Source organism: Sabethes cyaneus, chromosome 3 (genome assembly GCF_943734655.1).
Source record: "Sabethes cyaneus chromosome 3, idSabCyanKW18_F2, whole genome shotgun sequence".
In the NCBI taxonomy this organism is placed as follows: Eukaryota; Metazoa; Arthropoda; class Insecta; order Diptera; family Culicidae; genus Sabethes; species Sabethes cyaneus.
In genome coordinates this window covers 227,401,661-227,413,013 of record NC_071355.1, presented here as the reverse complement: position 1 = coordinate 227,413,013, position 11,353 = coordinate 227,401,661, and the positions used below count along the sequence as shown (strand labels likewise).

The window sequence follows — 11,353 nt, the reverse complement described above, 5'->3', positions numbered from 1 at the left end:
ATGGCTCATAACTGCAGCAAAGTAACTGATATGTCCACAGTCGATGATATATTTTCAAAAATCAACAGATTTTAAACAAATCTATACCTATAAAGAAGGATTTCTGTCTGTCTGTCTGTCTGTTTTGTGTTCCTTATAGAATCAAAAACTACTGAACCAATCGGCGTGAAAATTTGCATGTAGAGGTTTTTAGGGCCAGGAAAGGTTTTAGTGACGGTTAGAGACCCCTCCCCCCACTAAGAGGGGGGGCTCCCATACAAATGAAACACAAATTTCTGCATAATTCGAGAACTAATTAAGCAAATAGAACCAAATTTGGCATGTGGGTGTTTTCGGTGACAAGAATTTATTCTAGGGTAATTTGAGACCCCTCCCCTCTTTATAAGGGGAATTATAACTCCTCTCTCCTTTAAGAGGGGGGGTTTCCATACCAATTTCCTCATAACTCGAGAACTAATCAAGCAAATGGAACCAAATTTGGCATGTGAAGGTTTTCGAGGGCAAGAAAATTTTCTATGTTGAATTAGGACCCCTCCTCACTTTAAGAGGGGGGGCTCCTGTACAAATGAAATACCAATTTCCTCATAACTCGAAAACTAATCAAGCAAATGGAACCAAATTTGGCATGTGTGTGTTTTTGAAGACAAAATTTTTTTCTATGATGAATTGGGACCCCTCCCCACTTTAAGAGGGGGGGGGGCTCCTATACAAACGAAATACAAATTTCCTTATAACTCGAGAGCTAATCCAGCAAATGGAACCAAATTTGGCATGTAGGTGTTTTCGGTGACAAGAATTTATTCTATGGTAAATTGAGACCCCTCCCTCTTTATAAGAGGAATTGTAACTCCTCTCTCCTTTAAGAGGGGGGGCTGCCATACAAATTTCCTCATAACTCGAGAACTAATCAAGCAAATGGAACCAACTTTGGCATGTGAAGGTTTTCGAGGGCAAGAAAATTTTCTACGGTGAATTAGGACCCCTCCCCACTCTAAGAGGGGGGGGGGGCTCCTGTACAAATGAAATACAAATTTCCTCCTAACTCGAGAACTAATCAAGCAAATAGAACAACATTTGGCATGTGGGTGTTTTTTTTGGTGACAAGAATTTATTCTATGGTGAATTGAGACCCCTCCCCTCTTTATAAGAGGAATTATAACTCCTCTCCCCAAATTTACAAATTTCCTTATAATTTGAGTACTAATCAAGCAAATGGAACCAAATTTAGCATGTAGGAGATTTTTGAGTCTTGAATTTATTTTATGATAGTTAGAGACCTCTCACCCCTGTGGTAGGGGGATATGGACTCTCATACAAATAAAACAGAAATTTTGGCGAAACTCAAAAACTAATCAAACTCGAGAAATTCGAGACTCTTCCATAAAACATTAATCAATAACAAGACCACAAAAACTATCTATAGTAACACTAGATCATTCAGGACGAGCCGGTCGCGAGTGTTGCCGGTGACCCGCCGTCGGAAGCGCCGCCCACTGGGGGACTTGCAAAACTCGAGAAGTGATAAAGATCATCCGAGATTCATGATTTATGTACAACACAGGTTAATTTGTGGCAATACGAAGTTTGTCGGGTCAGCTAGTTTTAAATATTTGGCAACTTTATCTAATACAGCAATGTCGCGGTCCCCCAAGGAACTCCGGAATAACTCCGGGGCCATAAGACATATGGCCATTATCTATAGGTATTATGTAAATAGTAAAGATTCGGTAAAATTTTAGAAAGGCGAACAACAACATTAGTAGCTGCTCCCAAGTCAGGATTGCCTACACCATAATATGCTTTGGAACTGTAACCATTGAAAAACCATTGGAATCTGATAGAACATGAAACTTAAATCCTCATTTATGTGATTTGTTTGATAAATTGGGTTTTTCATTTTTGTTGTACCCATTTGTTCACTACAATCTTTTATCGACTGGTAATTCACTCAATTTGTTCATTAACACAAACTTATTAAGCGGGATAAATTAAAATTTGCGGTTAAAATGGTCTATGATAGATCCCATTTTGAATAATTGTCTTGCTTATCAAGATTTTGTCGTTAAGCAGCAAAATTCGCCGGGTTTCATTGAATCTGTTTATTGGTTATAGGGTTATGGTTTTCAAATACCATAAAATGCAAAAATGTTTTGTGATATAGCTATAAAGCGCTATATTGCAGCTCGTCAAAAAGGCGCACTGAAAATTAGGTGATAAGTCCTATAAATTCCCCTTCTGTTTTAATGCCACTGCATGTTTGTGTATTTTTCAAGGCATATAAAAGAAACTAACAAGGCCTATAACAATAATTTTTAGCTTAAACTCGAAAAAATCAATAAATACAACGGAAACAACATGTTGTCAAATTACCAAAAAAAGTTGGCGTTAATGCCCAACCCCGCCAATTGGCGGGGTTAGTTCCTTGATAAAAATCGACCAGTTCCTAAACTTTTTATCGCAAATTTCCTTTTTTACCATGAAGTACAACTCATCAGTTACTCACCAATAATTTTTTTGTTTATTTATTCCAAGAAATAAGCAATTTACAACAATTTGAATTTCACTCTGCAGTGCAAAATAATTTTTTTCTCAGTTTTCTGGCATTTTTCAAGTTTCGCACGAAATATCTGTTTCAAATTAATGTAATAAAACAAACAAACCACTCGAATAGTTAGATTAGACTATAATGAGAAGGTATCAGTGGATACCAACATAAAACGAATAAGCAGAGTAGATTTATAACGATTTTCCTGAAGCCCGCCAATTGGCAGGGTTGGGAACTAGAGGGTTAATGTTTTATAAGGTAATTGTATAGTTAATTATTATCTACAATATTGTTGAAAAAAAAGATGAATAGCCAAAAAAGGATAAGAATCATGAGTAATAATCAAGCTATGGAGCCACCAACACAGGAGGAGGTTAAAAAAAAGCTGGAAAACAACACGGTATTCCTGCAGAACTTTTAAAAGCGGGGGCGACCGGCTGTACGAAGCAATCCACCGGGTTATTGTCAGCATTTGGGCAGAAGAACAAACGCCGGAGGAGTAGTCGGTTGACCTCGTTTGCTCTATTTTTAAAACAGGACATTGACTCGAGTGAAAAACTATCGAAGCATAACGTTGATCAATTCTCCATTCAAGGTGCACTCCCGTATCCTGTTTTGTATACTGAGAACGTTAATTCTTCGTTGATATATACCAAACTAGGTTTGGGCGTTATTACATATTTACCCTGTGCCAACTACTCAACAACTTCTAGGAGTACAACTTGTAGAGTCATCCGTTTATTAACTTTAAGACGGCGTTTGATTCGGTTAAATAAAATGAGCTGTGGCAGATAAGAACATGATTTAAAAAATGCTAGTATGTAAGCCCGTCTCAATTTAATTGTTTTATTCATTTATCTTTTGTTTAAAAATCTGCTGCAAATGTTGTACACTATCCAAATAAACTATGCATTACACTTTAGGTCCTCTGGCGATGATTTGGATGCCACGGTGTCTCGAATCCATTGCACATAGGTGCTAACGTCCGTGTAGACGCCTGGAAAGTTGGTGTCGGTGCAATTTTGACCCCAAGATACGACACCATAGATAGTTCTATCAACTATAAATGGCCCACCGGAATCGCCACGACACGATCCTTTATCATCCCCAACATCTCCAATGCAGTATTGTTCTTCTTCATACACCTTCAGGCTGTAACGAGTATACGCTTCCTGACATTGCTTAAATGGTAGAATAGTCGAATAAGCTGCACGCAATGTATCAGTCACTGGTGCACTGAGGTCCGTTCGACCCCAGCCGGAAACATGACCTTCGCTACCGACTGCAAGTTTTTCACCCTTCTCGGGAAGCGTAACGCACGATATATGGCTACCATCGAAGTCCAAGGGTTCGCCTAGCAAAAGTAAAGCAATATCGTGCAATGCTACCACACTTTCGTTTGCAGCATAGGCTGGATGTCTAATGGCCTGCAAAACTTTTCTCTCTACCCCGCCAGCATTCCTTAGCTTTGAACCCACACGAACCGTTCGGTTATCTTTCGCTTTACCTGGCAAGCAGTGTCCGGCGGTCAATATCCATCTTGCGCTGATAATTGAACCGCCACAAATGAAGCCGCCATTCACGAATAATGCTGCCTGGTAGGGTGCCTGCGTTATTAAAATTTTCTTGCCGCCAATGATGAGATTTCGCTTATCTCGCCGAAGCTGTTGAGGAATGATTTCGCCTACCAGAAATGCACCAAATACCAGCAGAATCGAGTAAACCACCTCCATAGCCGGTACAGTTCTAAAGAGTAGTAAACAACTTCACACGCGGCTTCACTTGTTTTACCTATCGTAATGCAGAGTGTGCCGAATTGTTAAAATTGATAGCTACGAAACTTTTCCGTTTGATTTGTGTAAACAGCTAGAAAGTTGTAATACTATGACTGTGGTGAGTTTTCCCAGACTACTTTCTACTTTCAACGTCATGTCGATGCACGGAAAAGTAAAGCTAAGTGGCTCCTATAGAAGTCCTGGGCGCCCTGGCAATATCACATAATTACAAAATAATACAAAATAAAGCCTGTTAATCAATAAGTACCCGAATATGATACATGCTTTTCAAATTCTATTATCATAAACTCAACATGTCCGTTGCTAAAACAATCCATTAAATTTGATTTTGAAGAGGGAAGTATATTTCATACAACTACATACAACCTAAAACCTCTTCAGGTGTAAGTAATGCTACAGTGTTCCGAATCCATTGTGTGTAAGCGCCAACATCCGTGTAGACATTGTGATATCCTGTTTCCGCGCAGGATTTAGACCACGATACAATGCCGTAAACGGTGTTATCTACTATGAATGGCCCACCGGAATCTCCTTTACACGATCCTGTATGGTCTCCATCATTACCAACGCAGTATTGTGTGACAGTATCTAATCTGTAATTAAAGTAGACCTTTTGGCACTCCTCAAACGCTATAACCGTCAAATGTGTCGCTAGTAACGTATAAGACTCAGTGCCGGGCGCCAGAGCCGTTCGACCCCAACCGGAAACTCTACCTACGGTCCCGACTGGTAATTTTCGACCTTGCTCAGGAATTAATGCACACGAAACTGTGATAACATCGATGTCCAACGGTTCTTCCAGCAAAAGTAGAGCGATATCACTGTTTAGCAGATTGGTAAAGTGTGGATGTACTACGGTCTGTACAACTTTTCTCACTTGGCTGCCTCCATTTAACTTATTTGTACCCGCTCGAACGGTTAAATTTTCTTTGAATTCACCTTTCAGACAGTGACCAGCAGTTAATATCCACTTGGAACCAATGATTGAACCACCGCAAATAAAGGCACTAAGGTGAAATAATATCACCTGATAGGGAGCCTCCTGTATTGCTAATTTTGAACCGCCAATGATGAGATTTCGTTTCTCGCGCCGAACTAGTTGCGAAAAGGCTTCGGTCACCAGAAGTGCAGTGAATATCAGCAGAATGGAGTTCACTATCGCCATAGTCAGTATGCTTTAAACATGTAGTTCCACTATCTGAACAATTTACTTGGACTGTCTTACATGCGTTTATATAATTAAGTTTGCTCTATTGTAACGCAGTGCAACGAATTGTAAGAAATAGGTAATTAAAATCTTAGCCGGTTAAATGACTACGTAGTTTTCCTCTCTTTGGTTAATAGCTGTTTGTTTAAGAAAAGTTAATCAAAAATTTTATTAAGAGCTGCTTCAAACTGAAAGAAATTCGTTTCCAATTTGTTCTCATTTAGCTCCATTTTCTTCAGTCGGATCGCTCCTCGAGATCGAGAGACCTCGAAAAGCTGCAAAGTTGATGCACCGCAGGCTATTATTGTTCCTGTCAGTATCGAGGCCTTTTGCTCGATACATCACTTTGCTACCAACCTGGGAGTTCATATCTCTAATAAGGATCGGGATGACCCACGACGAAAAGCTGTCATACATTGCCTTCCTTGTCGGCGGCACGCTGTTCAAAACACCGTTATTAAAAAATAAAATAGGCCATTTAAACGAAAAATGCCAGTTGGTTTGTATTGCCATCCTACACCTCGATCGACGAATTTTTGAGTTACGCCCTTTTGAAGTTTTAAAGGGCAGATTGCTCATATAAAGTAAATAAAAATCTTCAATAACACTTCCAAAATGAACGTAAATCACAGCCGGTATTGATTTTTTATGCAGCATATACGCATTGCAGACCATTTTAGGAGTTTTACGCTGTATTGGGACTAACCGGAAATGTTCCGGATTAAGTTATCGCTGTGGAAAATAGGCAGTATCGAACATGAACAAATACTTATCATGCGACACCTCAAATTACGCCAGAATTTAAAAACTAGATCACTGACAGTCAGATCAACTACCTAGCACCACGTTGGTTATATCTGGACAAGTTCCGGGGACTTCCGGTAACACCCAGACAAGTGGCCAATTTCGTCCATGAACAAAAACCTATCGTACGATACCTTAAATGACACTAGAATTCAATAACTAGATCAATGGAAGCCAAATCTGCTATCTAGGGTTAGATTTGGTCATATCTGGACATATTTGGGGTACCCCGGGAACCCCTAGGAAATGACCAATTTCGATCATAAACAAAAACTCATCATACGACACCTTAAATCAAACTCAAACTTTTAAAATAGATCCAAGTAAGCCAAATTAAGTACCAAGAAGCAAGAACCACAATGGCAATTGTTTTTGGACAAAACTGGCTACTGGTCTGGATGTCCCCGGAAGTGTCCGGAACTTGTTCTTATATAACCAACGTGGCGCTAGGTTGTTGATCTGACTGTCAGTGATCTAGTTTTTAAATTCTGGCGTAATTTGAGGTGTCGCATGATAAGTATTTGTTCATGTTCGATACTGGTTGTTTCCCACAGCGATAACTTATTCCAAAACATTTCCGGTTAGTCCCAATACAGCGTAAAACTCCTAAAATGGTCGGTAATGGGCATATACTGCATAAAAAATCAATACCGGCTGTGATATACGTTCATTTTGGAAGTGTCACTGAAGATTTTTATTTACTTTATATGAGCAATCTGCCCTTTAAAACTTCAAAAGGGCGTAACTGAAAAATTCGTCGATCGATTTTTTTTTAAATTAGCTCAGAGGTGTAGGATGGCAATACAAACCAACTGGCATTTTCCGTTTAAATGGCCTATTTTATTTTTTAATAACGGTATTTTGAACACCGTGGTCGGGTTTACCTTCGTAAGGGCAGTGCACGAAACCGATGCTAGAACTGAAGAAACGCCCTTTTATTCCCAACATATACATTCGCGTATTCATCGGCTTCCATCGTGTGACCTTAACTTCTCAACACGTGAAATTCCGTTCCCAGCTCGATAGAGGCTGCATTGATCTGGTAAAATTGGGTTTTGCCTCCATCTTCTAAAGCTTCTCGCCTTTGCAACACATCTATCTAGCTGCTCGAGCAGTACCTAACCGTTCCCGCGAAATTAGACGATCGGTATCCATGTTTTTATTTCATTGTTTGGGTCAATACCGAATATTCCCTGTTTCTTAGTTGTTATATTTGGGTACTTTGCTTTACTAATGTCGCTGCCTGGACCTGACATATTGGTTTTAGCGTTCCAGAAAACACGTTTCTTGATTAAGCCGCCCACTGCGGGTCAAACGCAGTTATGAGCCGCTCCGAACATGATGTGCAGACACACACCAGGTTACGGAAACGATATTCCGGCTTACAGACAGTGAAATCACCACCAACAGCCCTGGTATAATGAATGTGCACAATTATTTTGCTATAAAAGTCTCGGAAACACGTTAATTTTAAACCGCGAAATAAGTCGAATGGAACGGTTTACAAACAACAAAACACTGTCAATAGCTAGAATCCCCGAACATAAATGATGTAAGCTGTATCCACGCTTTATCCTGCACGCCAGATCGACTTAAATACCAAAACATTGCTATTCCACGCAAAGTTTTATGGACAGAGCGTAATTCGTATTAATCTTAGATACCTCAATAACATACATATTCGTTAATCCAACTCCACTTACAAAACTTTAGTTTTTTCTTTATTCATTCGGTGCTAGGTACTTTACCTTTACTTCCTCTTCTTTACTTGCAGAACAATAGAATTCGATACCCCAACTAGTCATGGTCGGTTCCAGTCTGACAAAAAAACGCTTGAGTCGGTCTTATCAACTGTAACAAATTCCCGATGCGGTACAAAATAAATCTGGATTTTTCCTTCGTACTGGTTCTGAAATCTGAACTATAAACTAAATAATTCCTCTGATAATTGAACATCTTTATCCAAAATAGTAAGTTATCCGCTTACCTACTTAATAACAATTTATTACCAGTGACAATTGACTGCCAGTGGCACGGATACCGGTGACAGATTTCAATCGAAATAGTTCCTTTGGATCTGGATTGTGAAGCAAAAAGTTAATCAGTTTGCCAAACGCAAGTGGGAACAGATAGATCAAGGATCATCTACACTTTGGAGAACGAATCTACCATTATTAAAAATAGACAATTTAAACTTTAGCATGGAATAAGAATACGAAAGATACAATGCCAAGCAGTGTTTATTCTTAATGATGGATAAAGTTACACTACATTACATCACACTTTAGTTCCTCCTGTGCAGAAATGGATACCAACGACTCACGAATCCATTGCACAAAAGCGCCAACATCTGTATAAATGGTAGGATATTCGGTCTTCGCACAAGATTCAGCCCACGACACAATTCCGTAAACAGTCTTGTCGACTACAAAAGGCCCGCCGGAGTCACCTTGGCACGATCCTGTAGATCTAGGGCTTCCAATGCAATACTGCATTTTGGCGTTCAATTTTTTTTCATTGTAGGCAGTCCAACACTTATCAAACGGTAAAATCGTCAAATAAGTTGATCGCAACTGGATAGACCCTGTACCGGTCTTCGGGGTCGTTCGACCCCAACCGGAAACCTTCCCTACGCTACCGAGTGGTAGCTTTTCACCCTGTTCGGGAATCTTAGCACACGAAACATTAGCTCCGTCGAGCTTCAACGGTTCATCCAGCAAAACCAGTGCAATATCGTTCGCTCCCGTCGTGTTGGAAAACTTTGGATGCACAACGACACGGGCAACTTTTTCCACTATTCCACCTTTATCGCGCCAACTTGATCCCGCACGAACTTTTAGCTTTGCTTTCTTCTGACCTTGCAAACAGTGGCCGGCGGACAGTATCAACCGACGTCCGATGATTGAACCACCACAAGCGGGAAATCCACCAATCAACAATGCAACCTGGTAGGGGACTTCCGTTATCGAAATTTTCTTCCCATTAATAATAAGCTCCCGTTTGTCGCGTCTGGCCAGCTCTGGATATGTTCCGCTTACTAGACTCGAACTGAGCACCAGCAGAAGAAGAGAAAACGCTGCTTCCATTGTCGTCAGATGCAATTCATACATGTGCTCGAATGATTTACGTCAAACAATTCAAGCTTGCGGTGTGACTTTGAGAGTATATATATAAGTTCTACCGACTGAAGTTCAAAGTGTGCCGAATTGTTAAAGATTGCTAATTATACTATTACTATTTTGTCACGTTGAAGTCAAGTTAAACCATTTAGTTCATTTTCTGAGTGATTTAGAAGAAAGGGCGACAAGGTACCCAAGCTTATTATATAGCTTAAACAACACAAATAGAATCAAACAATGTTCACCGAAGTGCGTACCCGAGCAGGATTTTAGAGCAAATTGAAAACAAAATTTGATATCTTGATGTAACGGATTTTGAATACTCGGTGTGATTTCATTTTGGTCGACTTAGCGGTTAAAATATCAAAATTGATTGCAAAAATTCCACGTCGTGAAATTAAATTGAATACTACTTTTGCTATCAAAAATATCAAACGGAATACTTATCTTGCTGTCACACAATATTAATAGGAAAGCAGAATTAGTAGTCATTTTACTATCGTATCATCATCACTTTGCTATCATCATATAATTTGAACCAACCATTTTACTGCAACCAGCAACCATTCACTTCGTTTTGGCGGTGCTAATGGTAAGTCGCATCCTCGCTGCTTTCCACTGCTCTAGGGTTGATTCCAACGATATTGACGTTATCCGCAAAACCACGAAGCATGTGACATTCCGTGATGGTAGTCCTTTCCACGTTCGCCCTTAGTATTGCACCTTCCAAGACAATGTTGGAGCATGTTGCTTCAATCCATCCAAAGTCACGAACGTGACTGAGGTCTCGTCCGCTATTCTGACGCATGACTTTGACCCATCCAGCGTTGCTCGAATCAGCATAATTAGTTTTGCCGCAAAATATTTCATTTGACTGAATCGTACCGCCTTAAAGTTCACAAATAGACGATGAGTCTGTAAGTTGTACTCCCAGAAGCTGTCTAGTAACTGACGCAGGGTAAACGTCTGAGCCATTGTGGAGCGAATTTCACAAAAATCAACTTGGTACTCGCCGACGAAGTACTCCACTAACGGACTCAGTCTACAAACAGGATACCGGAAAGCAGCATTGAGTAATGTAATGCCTCGATAGTTTTTACACTAGTGTCGATGTCCGTTTTTGAAAATAGGGCAAATGATGCCATCCAACTGCTCCTCCAACATTTGGGCTTCCTCCCAAATCCTGACAAATACCTGGTGGACTGCTTCGTATAGCCGCTCGTTCCCCGCTTTCACAAATTCAACCGGTATACCGTCCTTGCCTTTTCTCCTTTCCTTTCGCCTTACCCTTTTTCAGCACACTGGTTGCCTTCTTAACTTCCTCTTGTATTGGTGACTCCACAGCATGGCCATCGCTCCTCCTGTTTCTGCGGCTCTTCGTGTTTACCTGTCCATTCAACAACGTCTGAGAATGCTCTTTCTATCTGGCTGTTACCGCCGTTTTGTCAGTAAGCAGGTTGGCAGCACTCTTGTTACACATCACAGGCATAGCCAAATTCTTGCACATCACCACAGAACAGAAGTGGAAGTTAAAATCCAAACACGTACATTCTACTTTCTGCAGATACTAGCGAACCTGGCGGTGGCGAGTCACTTTTTTCCACGAAAACACCCGAACGCTTACGAATGAACACGAAAACATATGAAAGTTGCTATGCGATAGGTAGCGAGTGTTCTGCTAATCTTACACACACACTCTCTGTCAGAGTCGATATTTGGTCCCCAAAAAGGCCGTGCATCGATGACATCAGAAAAGTATCGACCGCCAATCAAGACATATCTTAGAGCTAGTCTTAGAGCTAGAGCTATTTGGATGCCTCAAGGTTTATTTCGTAGAATTTCGTGGACGTGGAAAGTAGGTGGTACAGAGAGCCATTCCTCT

General features: G+C 40.4%; 2 protein-coding genes across 2 annotated transcripts; both read right to left on the bottom strand.

Annotated features, from left to right (window-relative positions):
* Positions 1 to 3,450: 3,450 nt before the first annotated feature.
* On the bottom strand, positions 3,451 to 4,278 carry LOC128740826 (trypsin 3A1-like). Its single transcript, XM_053836392.1, has one exon. The coding sequence runs from the start codon at positions 4,276 to 4,278 to the stop codon at positions 3,451 to 3,453; it is 828 nt and encodes a 275-aa protein (XP_053692367.1).
* A 4,341-nt stretch (positions 4,279 to 8,619) lies between these two features.
* On the bottom strand, positions 8,620 to 9,438 carry LOC128740825 (trypsin beta-like). The gene has a single exon (XM_053836390.1). The coding sequence runs from the start codon at positions 9,436 to 9,438 to the stop codon at positions 8,620 to 8,622; it is 819 nt and encodes a 272-aa protein (XP_053692365.1).
* Positions 9,439 to 11,353: the final 1,915 nt, after the last annotated feature.

What these genes read in the sequence shown, in the direction of transcription:
- LOC128740826 (XM_053836392.1), bottom strand. Translation starts at nt 4,278, where the DNA reads ATGGAGGTGGTTTACTCGATTCTGCTGGTATTTGGTGCATTTCTGGTA.
- LOC128740825 (XM_053836390.1), bottom strand. Translation starts at nt 9,438, where the DNA reads ATGGAAGCAGCGTTTTCTCTTCTTCTGCTGGTGCTCAGTTCGAGTCTA.